General features: G+C 41.9%; 1 protein-coding gene and 1 pseudogene across 8 annotated transcripts in view; both read left to right on the top strand.

The window, feature by feature from the left end:
* Nucleotides 1-13946, top strand: part of ANKRD44 (ankyrin repeat domain 44) — a 310102-nt gene that overhangs the window by 145432 nt on the left and 150724 nt on the right. For all 8 annotated transcript variants that reach the window (XM_045078511.1, XM_013045696.2, XM_045078509.1 and 5 more), the window contains one exon: nucleotides 5003-5081. In XM_045078511.1, coding sequence (XP_044934446.1) covers nucleotides 5003-5081 — 79 coding nt within the window. The remainder of the gene's footprint in view (nucleotides 1-5002; nucleotides 5082-13946) is intronic.
* On the top strand, nucleotides 12733-12904 carry LOC123391702 (annotated as a pseudogene).

The raw sequence follows: 13946 nt of genomic DNA, 5'->3' as shown, positions 1-13946 counted from the left end.
ATCTATTTTCAAAGGGCTACTTGGAATCAGAGCTGCTGGGTAATGGGAAAAGGTCTCTTTCTTGATACTTGAATAATCTTTTAAAAAATACACTGATGAGTCATTTCTCGAGTGTTTGACCATACTGTGCTTGTTTTTGAAGGATTTTTCTCCTCTTGCATTCACGGGTGTTGTAAAGACCACCATGACCATCCCTCCGCCGTCAGTGATCGTGGACCGTCCACGGGAGCACTGGGCAGCTGTGAACACAAACAGAGCAGAGCTCTTAGCTCAGCCACTGTGTCTGTCTGAATGCTACTCTGCTCCTGGCCTGGTCCTCGATTCTAATTTTGATCCAGAAACAATCCCTAAGTCAGCCTGTAAGATACAGGCTGACCTGGAAGTCTGGCCTTGGGTTTCCAAAGCTTCCAGATAAGCTGGAGCCAGTGGGTTTCTATAAGATTAAAGTTTCTATAAATAAGATGTGCTTATTTCCTAATTCAGAAGCGATTTTTTTTCTTTGTCATTTTAGATTTCCTGCCCAGGGTGGGTTTCGGGAAAGTATTCATGAAGACATTTGTCTCGTTGCTTTTGGTAATTTTCTTAAATCATTTAACTTCAAAAATATCACTAATTGCCACTTTCCTGTTATTACTTTGATTCAGGTGCCCTATATTTGGAAACTAGGAACTGAACTGTAAGTTTCTTTAGGGTGTGGGCAGGATGTTTTACATTTTGTATTCCTGACACCCACCGTAATGCCTAGGGTAGAATAACTTCTCGATAAAGGTCCACGTCTAGAACATATGGCTGAGTAAGTGGCTCTTATCCCAAGGTCACGGTCCTTATTTTTTCTTTTCCTGGCCTTCTTGTTTATGCTTCTTGTTTTCATCTTTGACCCAAGTCTTAGGTGACTGCCAGCATCAGGGGTCTGCACTGCTTTCTGACAGTCTCCCTATACTCTTCTTCCTCAAATTTTGTTCATTTAAAAAGAATTTTTTTTTCTTTTTGGGCTTTGTCTTTCGTATCTTAAATGATTTTATTCTTTAATTTTTTTTAAAGGTTTTATTTATTTGATAGAGAACACAGCAGGCGGTGGGGGGGGGGAGCAGGCTTCCCACGGAGCAGAGAACTCGATGTGGGGCTCGATCCCTGGACCCTGAGATCATGACCTGAGCCGAAGGCAGAGGCTTTAACCCACTGAGCCACCCAGGCATCCCCCCTTAAATGATTTTAAATGTTATTCATATCTCTGATTCTTCTGTTATGTCAGGTTCTCTCTGGGTGTTGCGCCTGCTGACTCTTGCTTCTGGCTAACTCGCTTCCACGTGAGTCTTGCGGCTCAGGCTTGTGAGCCCATCTTCACTGGGGGCTTAGCTGTGGGCGTCCTAAGTTGCTTGTATCGAAAACACGTCTCTTCAGACAGGTTTTGTTTCTTCTTGACACCCTGCGGATGTCCTTGGCCCAGAACCAACTTTATGCCTATTTTTCAGCTTGAAAGTTCCTGGACTGTGCAGGTATTACGAATTCGAAACCCCAAACCACATGAGGACAGATTCGGGGAATGCAGATGCTCAGTGGAGACACTATTATTCCCTCGTCAGGCATCTAGGCCAAGGCACTGCCCTTCCGTCTACCTGTGAGAGTGTCTGGCTTTTTTTTCCAACATGAATTCATTTCAAGAATCTTTCTTCAAGACCACGTCAAGGATTTGTCTGCATGTGAGGGTGTCAGCTCTAGTTCTTCACCTCATCTATCCCGAGGTGCTGGGCAAATGATACAATCTCTCCCGAGCTTTTCGATCTAAAAAAATCATTATCTTTCAAATGATGATAATAAGACTTAACAGCAAGTGTCTGAGAGATGTGTCTGCTCTTATAGGGATGTTACAAGATTCAAGTAGTAGAACAGATAAAAGACATTTTGGGGAAAAAAAATTAAAGCACTCCATAATTAGGTTTTGTTTCTTCTTCTAGATACCATTAGCCTAGAACACATTTTTGCTAGTATTATTACTAGTATACTCTTTTCCCCAGACTCTTTGCCTTCCCTTTTCTACCATTACATCTCCTTGTCCATTTGCCTAGCTTGTGGTCAAGTGGAGTGGACTCATACTTAGGCAGAGGACGAATGGCAACCTCCCGGCTGATTTAACCTGCCTGACCGAGGGCGGTGATTACTGTGGCTCTGTTATTTACCTCTCTGCTCATGGCCCTGTCTATCACACAGGTTCCTCCTTAGATTGCTGGTGTTTGTAACCCTTCATCATTAGTTACTGTTATTTTAGTTAAGTGCATTGCTTTTTTCGTTGAGGTCTTGGTAGCACGTGAAATTATTCATATAGCTCTGATACTTTGGAGAACCAAAGAACTGCTGCCTGAATACAGATCTTTTTTGTAGCTACCTGTCTGTGGCATGTCACTGTTGGTATAGTTGTTCTGGAAGCCTCAGGAAACCTTTAAATGCATGTCAACAGGGCACCTGGGTGGCTCACTTGGTTGAGCAACTGCCTTCGGTTCAGGTCATGGTCCCAGAGTCCCAGGATCGAGTCCCACATCAGGCTCCCAGCTCCACGGGGAGTCTGCTTCTCCCTCTGACCTTCCCCCTTCTCATTCTCTCTCTCACTGTCCCTCTCTGAAATAATTAAATAAAACTCTTTTAAAAAAAAAAAGCATGTCAACAGGAACGCTGGTAATCACAATCAAGAGTTTTTACTATGTGATCTCACATGACACACACCCATTTTATGTTATAAAGTCTTCAGTTTGAACAAGCCGTGTCATAAAAGGGGCCACAGAATCAGCAAAGCCAGTCTTATAATGACAGACCAGCCAGTTTTAGGTATTGAGGTTTTCTTGGCTTTTTATTTGAGGCCAAGCTTTCAAGCAGAGCATTGACTTTGCTTCAGGTCAGATGAAGTCATAATTTGGACTGGGTTAGTCCTTGTTTAAATCACTTAGGTAAGGTTTAATTTGTTGAACCAAACCCTGGAACCAGTTCAGTTGACAGAAGAACATATAATTATATAACTTTTGTCACAAGACTCAAGAGAAATGTTTCATAGATACAGTGGGGATTTAGAGAGAATTTGAGGGTAAGACAGCAAGTGCTGTAGAGAGAGCAAAACGGAAAACACTTGTGAACGTCTCGTGTCCGTTCTTCATATAGTTCTTTGTGCCAGTTAATACGTTTGAAATGTTTTCCAAGTTTTCAAATACTGAATCTCTATTTTCACGGAGAGTGTGACATAACGATAAGAAGATTACTGTGGTTGTATATCTTTCAGAATCTTCTATGGCATACCTTTACTTTATATGGAATCGCTACATGACTGCCTTCTTTCCACTTACTGTAATAATCGCTGCAGCACACACAGACGGTGTGAATTTCAATCTAATTCAGACTTCCCTTTTTTATCCACTTACGAGTAAGTCCAACCCTTCGTGAAACCTACTTGCCAGGCCTCCTAACAGATAGACTGATTTGAAGATATCTCCTGTCTGCCATCTGTTTTAGATGTTAATGAGTCACAAAATGCCCAAAAGCAGTAGTCTGAAAGAGACTGAGAAAGCGCTGAGGGCTGGAACTGTCGGAAAACAGAATGGCGTCCTTGGGCAAATCCAAGGGTGGTTGGGTAGGTTGTGTAATCAAGTGATAACAGGACCGATGATTAATATCAACAGCAACTTCACTGATCTTGAAACTAAAATGCAGGCTGGTTTTAGGCAAAACCTCAAGGACGTAGCCTACAAACTTTGGTTACTGTGTGGAATGGTCAGGGAAGTTTGTAGAAGAAGCAGTGCACATGGACCTGTTCAGTTTGGCTGATCTACGCTGAGCATCTAGTTTTCTGCTCGTGTGGGGACAGAGAGGAGGAAGACCAGTTCTTTCCCCTGTGGGGTTCTTCGTCTTGGAGGTTAGATATCGTACGACTCTCTATGCTCGTGGCAAAAGAGCTTTGCCTAGAGCTCTCGGTGTGCTTGGGCCAAGCTTCGTGCCTGCCTAGGGCTTTATTTACTGACTTTATCTTGAATTCTCTCATCAGAGATTCCAGTTTACAGATGGAGAAGCAATATTTTTCCCCCTGCATTTTATCGTGTTAACAACACAATATGTTAAATGCTTTGCCAAGGACTGAGACTGAAGACTGATAGGAAAAAGTCCAGTCTTGGCTCTGCTATATACCTATGGGGTCTGGAGGAAATTTCATAATTCATCTGAGCCACAGTTTTCTCATCTGTAAAACAAAGAAGCTCTCAGCTTCAATGTCAGTGTTCTCAGAAAGGTCTTGTTCTTCTCGTCTAAGGAATCTTGCTCCCATCTCTCTAGTCACTGGATTCCATTACCCTGTTTTAGTTTTGGGATAGCCTTTATCACCATCTGAGATGATGTCACGTGCCTTTGGTTTCCAAGAATACTGGCAGTCTCCCCACTTAAAGGTAAATTTCATGAGAGCAAGGACTGAACCCCAAATCTGGTTTGTGGCACCTGATAGGCATTCATTAAGTATCACATGAATGGGTAGTGAGCTAGGCAACAGTTCATAGAGATAGAAAGAAGAAGGTGACTGTACTTAATGTTTGATTTCCTTGTGAAGAATTCTGCTGTGTTCCATTAGAAAGAAATCAAATCATTGCATGCTTTGAACACTGCTGTTAAGGTAGGTAGAAGGGTTTGAGTTTTTGTTTCTGTGTTTTTGTTTTGTTTTTACCATAAGGAAGGTCTGAAAATAAATTGAATTTCTTATCCATTGTGTGATAGGCTGTCCCTGACCTGAGCAAGGCTCCAACAAAAGGAGCAGGGAGACAAACACAACACACAGACACAGGGCAGGATCTTGTGTACCTGTGACTTTGGGAGATGCAGAGAGACATGTGTACCCAGAGCTCACCTGAGTAGGTTTGGGCCTTCACTCTCTCCTAAAAGCACTAACCTCAGAGCGAGTGACAGTGACGTGTTTTACTCTGCCTGCGGAAGGCACCGCCAGCCTCCACTGACTTGCTTATCTTTGATGCTGTTTCAGGATTCTGAGAAGCGAACCCCACTTCACGTGGCTGCATTCCTGGGAGATGCAGAGATCATCGAACTCCTCATTCTGTCAGGTAAATACCAGCTGTTCTTAAAAGTCAGGTGCAGATGCAAAGTTCAATGACTAGAAATTCAATCACTAGATCAACTACTTCAGCGAACCCAAACACATTTCTTTATTGTGCTCCTGGAAGTGGATTTGACCAGTGATTTTATCAGTAGACCAAAAAAAAAAAAAAAAAAAATGCAAGAGGTTGTTCTCAAGGAAAAATGACGTCTTCAGTAAAACATTTATGTTGCCTTGAAAGTCTGATTTCTGACTAATCAGGCCCTGTATTGTAGATGAATTCAGTAGGTGTGAATATCTTTGCATTTTTTTGATTGTTAAAAAAAATAAACAAAACTCATTCCTTAAAGCCTACACAAACGCCAAATGTATGTGTGTATTTATATACATTTAAATTGGCAAATTGTGGCAAAACAATACTATGTTTTGTCTATGGACACATGACTATGACTATGTAATAAAACATGGAAGGAAAGGAAACATCTCAATTTCCAGATAGTGGTTACCTCTGAGGGGTGGTTGAGTGAGAGATATTTTCAGGGAAGGGTGAAAAAGAGACCACAACTCTGTAAAATACTGTCTTTAAAAAAAGATTGGAAGCAGATATGGCAAACGTGGTTTTATGATATTATTCTCTTTATTTTCTTAAATATCTCATTGGATTTAGGAATGTCAGTGCTTTCATTTTTGGAAACCTTTGTGCTTAGTACATCTCACCAAACTGGTTTCCAAAACCAATATGTGCTTTCTCCCTTGAGTATTTGCAAGACAAATCCCCGGAATGGATCTGAGCGCACACATGTGTCTCAGTGTGGATTGCAGACTGGCTGGCTTTCCCCCTCCTCCTTTTCTTCGTTTAGGGCGATTAAAATCTGGAGGAAATACTTCTGCCCACAGACTATGCAAGAGGCCTATACTCAGGTTTTGCCTTTGTTTGCGGTAGTTAAGGGAAACTGTAGAATTCCAAAGTAAACTATGCAAAGGTAGGAGCTAATTAATGTGTGTATTCAAACAGATATGGGGAACACTGTGGAAAAAAAAACAAAAACAAAACAAGACCCGAGAATTGTGCTGTGATACACCAGGATGATTCACGTGGCTCTTACTTTTGTCGTGTTCATGTTCTGGAGGTAGATTTTCCCAGGAAACAAGTGTTCTGCACCATACAACGCGTGTGCCCTGTGCTCCTGATGGTTGCACGGAGCCCAGCTTAGATTTTATGTGGCATTCCTGTGCTTTCGAGAGTAGGCCTTCCTTCTGACAATTTTAAAGATGTTCCAGGGCTGTGATCCAAGCAAACATGTATTGTTTGGTACAGACACAGACTGTGGCCAAGAGCCAGTACACCCCTGGCTGGTGGCCCCGGCAGTGGAAATTTGGTCCGTGGAAGATTGTAGGCAGAATCAGTGGGGGTGTAAAATAAAGAATTTTGTGGGATGACACTGGAGTGGTCCCAACCATCCAAATGTACTAAGAGAAATCTCAGACTCTCAGAGGAATGCTTAGTTCATGAACGTGCAAATTCAAAATTTTGTCTTGGACTCCCAACTTTGTTTTTTGGATTGTTTGTTTTTCCACTTCTGAAGGAAGATGTTAGTTCTGCAGCATGAAGTTGACCCATCTGTTTTCTTCAGACATCTGTGGGCTGCTGACTTTTGAGAAACGTGGCTTCACATCACCATCATGTGAGAGGGAGTCCAGCAGCCTCTCTTACGTGGGGCTCACCCAGTAGAGCCTGGAGAGATTGTTCCGTAGATCTTGACTGGCACACCTGTGTGGTCTTAGAATCACTGAGCTGTCAGCCTCTCTAGTATAATTTGGATGGCGTGTGCTACGGAATTTCTCCTCCTCCTCATATCAAATTAGGGAGGCTTAGGATATGGGAGAGCATTGGGGGAAGTGCTTTAGAAATTTTACTCAACTCTGGAAGCTTAGACAAACTCTTGGAATTCACATGGCTTTCATTTCCCTGAAAGGTCCTTAATTCAATTTGTATATTAAATTCCTAAAGAAATATCATCACAGGAGCAGGATGATTTCATTTCTGAGCTTACATCTGGCGGCTGATGCTTCAGGGAATCCAACCAAATTTTTTTCCAATTTAATAATGAATGAGGTGCTAATGATTCCCATGTTGGACAAATAATTTAGCCTTGCCAGAATAGGCCATTACAGCTGTGTACTCCATTATTGTATTAACTAATGGAGCGTGGTGTAACCCAAGCCCACTCAATTCCTACCGACCTTATCTCCTAGTAGCCAGGAAGATAGAACCCCGAATATCTCTGAGTAGAAAGGGTGGAATTCAAGCTTTGAAACTTTCCTCTTCTTACAACCACCAGTTCAGATCCTGGCTTTATTTCCAGCCCCTGCCTCTGACTTCTGTTTGGGAACTAGCCGAGTTGGGATTAAGGTCAAGAGAAGGTTAAGAGTTTGCTAAATTGTTTGCTGGAGATACATGAATGAGACCAGGCAAACCCATCAGTGGCTAAGAGTTAAGAGGCTAGGGTCCAGCTCCAGGAAGCTGAACACAAGGGACGATGAGCCCGATAATAGGACCCTATAGAGAAACTTGGGGTACACAAGGGTTCAAGTCCTGGGCTGAAGGAAGAAAACTACAAGTACCCATCTTCTAACATGCCAAGTGTTTGTGAGGTGTAACTACTCATTAAAAATGATATTCATTAGGGGTGCCTGGGTGGCTCAGTGGGTTAAAGCCTCTGCCTTCGGCTCAGGTCATGATCCCATGGTCCTGGGATCGAGCCCCGCATCGGGCTCTCTGCTCAGCGGGGAGCCTGCTTCCCCCCTCTCTCTCTCTGCCTGCCTCTCCGCCAACTTGTGATCTCTCTCTCTCTCTGTCAAATAAATAAATAAAATCTTTTAAAAAAATGATATTCATTAGGACATCGGCCACAAAAACAAGTGGTATTCCTGTAAAATTATTTCCTGTGATTTTGTCAAAAGGTGACAACTGTTCTCAATGCAAATTGTTTTCAGAGTAGGCGGCAGGTCATTCTTTTGATTTTTTAATTCATAATAAACATTCATCCTTTTGTGGTTGGATTTTTTTTTGAGGTGTTTCTGATGAAAGAGGGGTGATTAAACCAAGTAGTGCTGGTTTTAGCGTCCTCAGTGTGGTGTGATTATAAAGTAATGAGACGTTTTCTGGAGGGTTTGTCAGCTAGCTCTAAAGGCAAGTCCGAAGGGAGTTTGAAAAATGTTTTAAGCAATTGCCACAAACACTGAATTATCATACACTCTTCCAAGGTCATTGCTTTGAAGGACAGGGCTCCTGGGCTGTACTGGTCTGTTTGTTTCAAAGCAAAATCAATAGCTAGCTGATTTCATTCTATTATATTCGTATTTCATTTATGATCTTTCTTTTGTATTTATTTCTACAATTAAAAGTCAAATTTTGGATAACTCAGCCTTAAGAATCAGTCCTTCTCTCTGGCCTGTAAGGTTTTTCAATCCCTTAGTCTACCGTTTTCCTTTGTTTTACTTCTTCCTAAATGACAAGGCTAAGAGAACAGAAACATTGCCTCTGGGAAAGAGACTTAGTTTCCTTTACTCTTGATCTCTATAAAAAAAATGAAGCGGTAATAGGGGTACGATGTAAGCATACTTCGTCTGTAATTAGTGTAGATGCTGACAACTTGGAGTTGGATCTTTGTTTCTGGAGAATCAGTTATAGCCTAGCTCTTTTTTTTTTTTTTTAATGTTCAAGCTTCAAAATGTCCTTGGGTAAAAAGGGTTTGCCTTAAATCATTAGACATGCAGACTCTGTGTCCTTCAGTGCACAGTGGCGCCTGACAGGCAGGTAAATAACATGAAGCTTCCTCTAGAAAAATCAGTTATAAATATTCAACTCGAAACCTTCCGACGTCTCCCTCTGACATGTAAACAGGACTCTTGGACGTGTTGGGCGGAAGAGGATGAGGAAGCCTGTGGCAGGGGGTGACACTGATGAAATAGGCCTTCGTCCCTGGTCAGATAACTCTGCTTTTGCCATAATAATTTTGCTGTTCCGGGAGCGGAGATTTTCCTGGCAGCTGGCTGGCTAACCTTCTGGAGGTGGATGCGTGGAGGGCGGAGACCGAAGGAAGCCACCTCCTAGATTTCTAATTATTTTTCCATTCCTCAAGTGACTTTAATGCTGCACAGAAACAGTGCTGGTGTGGGTTGTTTGTGACACGCCTGATTTGTGTTGCTTTGTGATACTTAGCGAGCTCGGGGTCATTTTTCCCCTTGAAAGAATTTGAATTATTAAACGCCACTTTGGATCTACTTAAAACTGGAAGTTTTCAGAATATATAAATAATAACAGGAACAACAATACCATGTAAATGTATAAATTATAAGAAAAAAACAATAGAATAGAATATATCATATGTTGTATAATATATAATAACAATATAATGGCAAAATAGAAGAAATAGACCAAGAATATGAACAAGCAATTCTCAGAGAATGAGTTGCAAATGGCCAGTAAACAAACATCTTAGAAAATCCCCAATCTCGCTATTAAACTGAAAAAAATTAGAAATGGGATGCTATTTTCTCCCTATCAGATTGGCAGTGTTTTAAATGATAATACCAAGTGTTGATGAGGATGTGGGAAACGAAGCAGTCTCATACAGTAGCTCCCTTTGGAGGGCCGAGACTAAGGATTAGGACCTAAAGCGTGCATGACCTGTGATGGAAGTCCGTTTCTAACGGTCCGTCCTAGAAAATGCTTGATGTTTGGATGAGGAATCACATTATGGAGGGTCACAGCAGCACTGTTTGTATAAAGAAATATCGGAAACAAATGAAATACCCATCAATGTGGAGAGTATCTAAAAAATATAATGTGTTTGTGTGTCGGAATACACGTGGTAATTAAAAAGAATGGACTCATACTGTGTCAACAGAGATGTCGGTTTTCTTAAATTATTGCATAATTTTTAAACACACAAAAAGAATATTGTACTGACCACTCAGCTTCATTCTCTCAATTTTCCATGGTACACAGATTGGCATGTAAAGGGATTAAAGAAACTGGAAGCTTATGCACCGGGCTCAGAGCAGTGGTTTTTTTCCCAGTAAGTGGGAAGAGTCCAGCACTGAGGATGATACTAAAGAGGAATTTACCCAAATATGTGAATTCATTAAAAAAACCCCAAACAGTGCATTCATGCATTATTCATATGATCAAAACATGAAGTAAAACAGGAATGTTGATTTTCTTTTTTTTTTTTTTTAGGTTTTATTTTTTATTGTAATTCATTTTTATTTTTTTGCTTTTCTTTATTTTTTTAATTTCTTTTCAGTGTTCCAAGATTCATTGTTTAGGCACCACACTCAGTGCTCCATGCAATCCTTAATACCACCACCAGGCTCACCCAACCCCTCATCCCCCGCCCCTCAAAAACCCTCAGTTTGTCTCTCGGAGTCCACAGTCCCTCATGGTTCGTCTCCCCCGCCGACTTCCCCCACCCCTCTCCTCTCCATCTCCCAATGCCCTCCATGTTATTTCTTATGCTTCAAAGGAAGTGAAACCTTATGATAATTGACTCTCTCTGCTTGACGTATTTCACTCAGGACTGTTGCCTTTCATCAGGGCAGGCAGGTTTTCATAGCTGCTGTTCAAACTGGCTCAATGGAAGAGACACTAAGGAATTTCTCTTTTAACCAAGAAGCGTCCTTCAATGAGCAACTGTTAACTTAGGTCTGCCCTGGCCTTAGAACTAAGTTGGCACATTGTGCCATTGGCTGATGCCCCAGTTTCTATCCCCGAGTCCCTGACTCTGCTCTGTTAATAGTGAGCAAGCGTTAGGTAGCACTTATCATGGGCCAGGAAGTGATCTTGGGGCTTTCGTGGTTCATCCTTCTCGACCGTTCAGTGTTTCTACAGAGTGGGCCCATTGCATACAGGCTACTTCAGTACTTGCTTTTTTCCCATAACAGTAGTTTGTGAACATCTCTCCACATTATTAGGAATTCTTTTAAATCACCACAGCTACCTCATATGGCTATATAAGGATTTATTTAACCAACTCTTCTTTGTCTATCCTCAAAGTTCCCAGCATTTTACTTTCACAACTAACCTTTTATAACACATTCATGAGGATTCATCTTAACATTAACCCATAGTCACTTCCTTTAGAAACATGTTACAGAGCATTCTAGCGCCCCCACACGAAGACAGAAATGGGTTGTGTGTATAAGGGAGAGAAGGAGAGAGGAAGGGAGGGAGGATCGGGGGCAGGAGGAGGTAGAGGGAGACTAAAGGTAAGATGTCAACACACAGTGGACAGAGCAGGTGGGCGCGGGTCTGGGCAGGTACCACACACAGGCACTGTGCCCTTTGTTCGTTTCCTCGTGGTCTGCCTGGTGAGGAGCTACTGGGTTGTGATACTTAGATTCAAAACGAGGTGATAAGATGACATTTGGAGAGGCGGTGAAAGATTCCATCAGATTCTAGAGCTCTCTCACCTTTGGATAGTCATGGACTTCGTGGTCCACCTTTTCTGGGTGTGCGGATTTGCCTCTGTTCTGTAGCTGGGGGTCTACCTGTGGGGTCAGCTACAGTGATTGCGGAGGGAAGAGAGCACAAGAAGGAACAATGAGACCAGGAAGGAACACATTGTTAACCTGAAAATTTCTTTTCGAACTGGACTGTGCAACCAAGGTTATCTAGAATCCATCAGCAGTTGTGGTTCCTAATCCTTTACTCTCCTGGGGTGAGCCTTAGGAACGTCCTGGAAGAGGCTATGACTGGGCTACTTTATGCAGGGAGACGTCGTTTTATTTTTACCAAGGAAAAGGGCCACTAACTGAGAATAAAAAATAGTATAAGAAAAAGCATCTCAATCCTCCCCATTTTTATGAAGAAACATTAACACTTCAAATGTGCTAGCTTTTTTAAGAATGTTTGATAGTAAATATTTCAAACACAGAAAATATGGAGAACGATATAATACCTGGGTACACCAAGCTTTAAGATATCTTAACATTTTTTCCATGTTTGTATCTTTTTTTTTTTTTTTAGATTTTATTTATTTATTTGAGAGAGTCAGAGAGAGAGAGAGAGAGAGTATGAGAAGGGTCAGGGTCTCCCACTGAATGGAGAGCCTGACGCAGGGCTCGATCCTGGTACTCCGGGATCATGACCTGAGTTGAAGGCAGAAACTTAACCAACTGAGCCAGTGAGGTGCCCCTCATACCTTTCTCCTAAATAAAATATTGAAGACACAGTTGAGCCCACTTGACAGAATTCCTTCAGCCTTTCTCCCATCACCCCTCCCTAGAAACAACCACTATCCACAATGGGTATCTGTTTCTTTAGCCACATTTATCATTTGTATTTCATGCCTGTATATCCACAAACCACGTATAGAATTGTTTTTGTAAATTTAAAAACTTTATATAACTGGCATTATGCCATAGGTAATACTTTGCAACCTCATTTGTTCATTCATGTTGTGTTTTTGAAGTGCCTCTGTGTCTGTATAGATAAAACTTCAGTCCCCCCATTTCCATGACGGGGGCATTCCATTGTACGAATATACCACAACGTATTTATCCATTTTCCTTTCAACCAACACTTAAGATTCCAGTTTCTTGCTATTATGAACATGCTGCAGTGAACATTCTTATAGAGTTTGTCTAGGGTAAGTTTTGTGCAGTGGCAGTATCGTAGCCAATGAGGTTTATCCGAGGCGCAATTATTGCTAATAGAGTTTATCCAGGGTATACAACTGGGGCGTGCTGGGTAGTAGGGCACATGTCTTGTCAATTTTCCTAGGTGGAACCAAACTGCTTCCTGAAGGCGGTTGTACCAGTCCATGCTCCCACCGCCTGTAGGACGTCTTAGTGTTTCTCCATACCCTTGCTAACTCTCGGCATTGCCCTACTTTATAATTTTCACCAATTTTATGGGTGTGAAATGGTATGTTAATGTTGCTTTCCTATGCCTCTCCTTCTTGAATTTTGAGAAGTCTATTTTTCTAGGCATCTTGCCATTTGGGGTTCTTCTTGCATTAGCTTTTGACGTTTATGCACATGCAATGCAAAATTTACTCTCTCAAAGACTATGAATAATAAAATGTGTATTTCTGTTTCATATTATTATAACCAGTGCTTGGCGCTAAAAGGAGAAAGGTGGGAAAGAAGGAAATGAAATCAAGAGGGAATATATACACAGTATATTTGAAAATAGATATGCGAAAATGGAGGAAGAGAGAGAGATGGACAGAGGGAGAGAGGAATGAGTGTAAGGAGTGGAGAGAAAGATGGGGACAGTGAAAGGGAAGCTTCGTCCGTGTTTGGTTGAATGGCTGGTGATGGAGTGAAGCGCAGTGCCCAGGAGCTTGGGCATTGAAGTCAGACTGCCTGGGTTCAAGTCTGCCCCTTCCTAGCTGGCTGCCTGGAGACTGTTAATTCTCATGGCCTTTGTTCCTTCATCTACAAAATTGGCATTGTAATAGCATCTCCCTATTGAATGGACTACACATGTGTTAGTAAGTACAGAGTAAGAGCTCAGATTATGTCAACAACTTTGAACAAGGCTCCTAGCTGTTGCTGAGCTGTAATAATAGAATTGTAACTCTTTATTTTTTTTAATTTTTTAAAGATTTTTCTGTATTCACAAGTAGGCAGAAAGGCAGGCAGAGAGAGAGGAGGAAGCAGGCTCGCCATTGTGAAGAGAGCCCAATGCGGGGCTCAATGTGGGGCTTGATCCCAGGACCCTGAGATCATGACCTGAGCTGAAGGCAGAGGCCCAACCCACTGAGCCACTCAGGCACCCTGCTCTTTAGAACTAAAGGGAGCTCCTCAGCCAATGAGTCTCCAAGTCTGGCCTCTACTGCATAGCATTTGGATCTGCACT

This window comes from Mustela putorius, unplaced genomic scaffold (genome assembly GCF_011764305.1).
Source record: "Mustela putorius furo isolate JIRA1106 unplaced genomic scaffold, ASM1176430v1.1 tig00000275_pilon_pilon_pilon, whole genome shotgun sequence".
Taxonomy (NCBI): Eukaryota; Metazoa; Chordata; class Mammalia; order Carnivora; family Mustelidae; genus Mustela; species Mustela putorius.
Note: the sequence above shows the minus strand (reverse complement) of the source record. Positions and strands in the feature narration are given on the sequence as shown.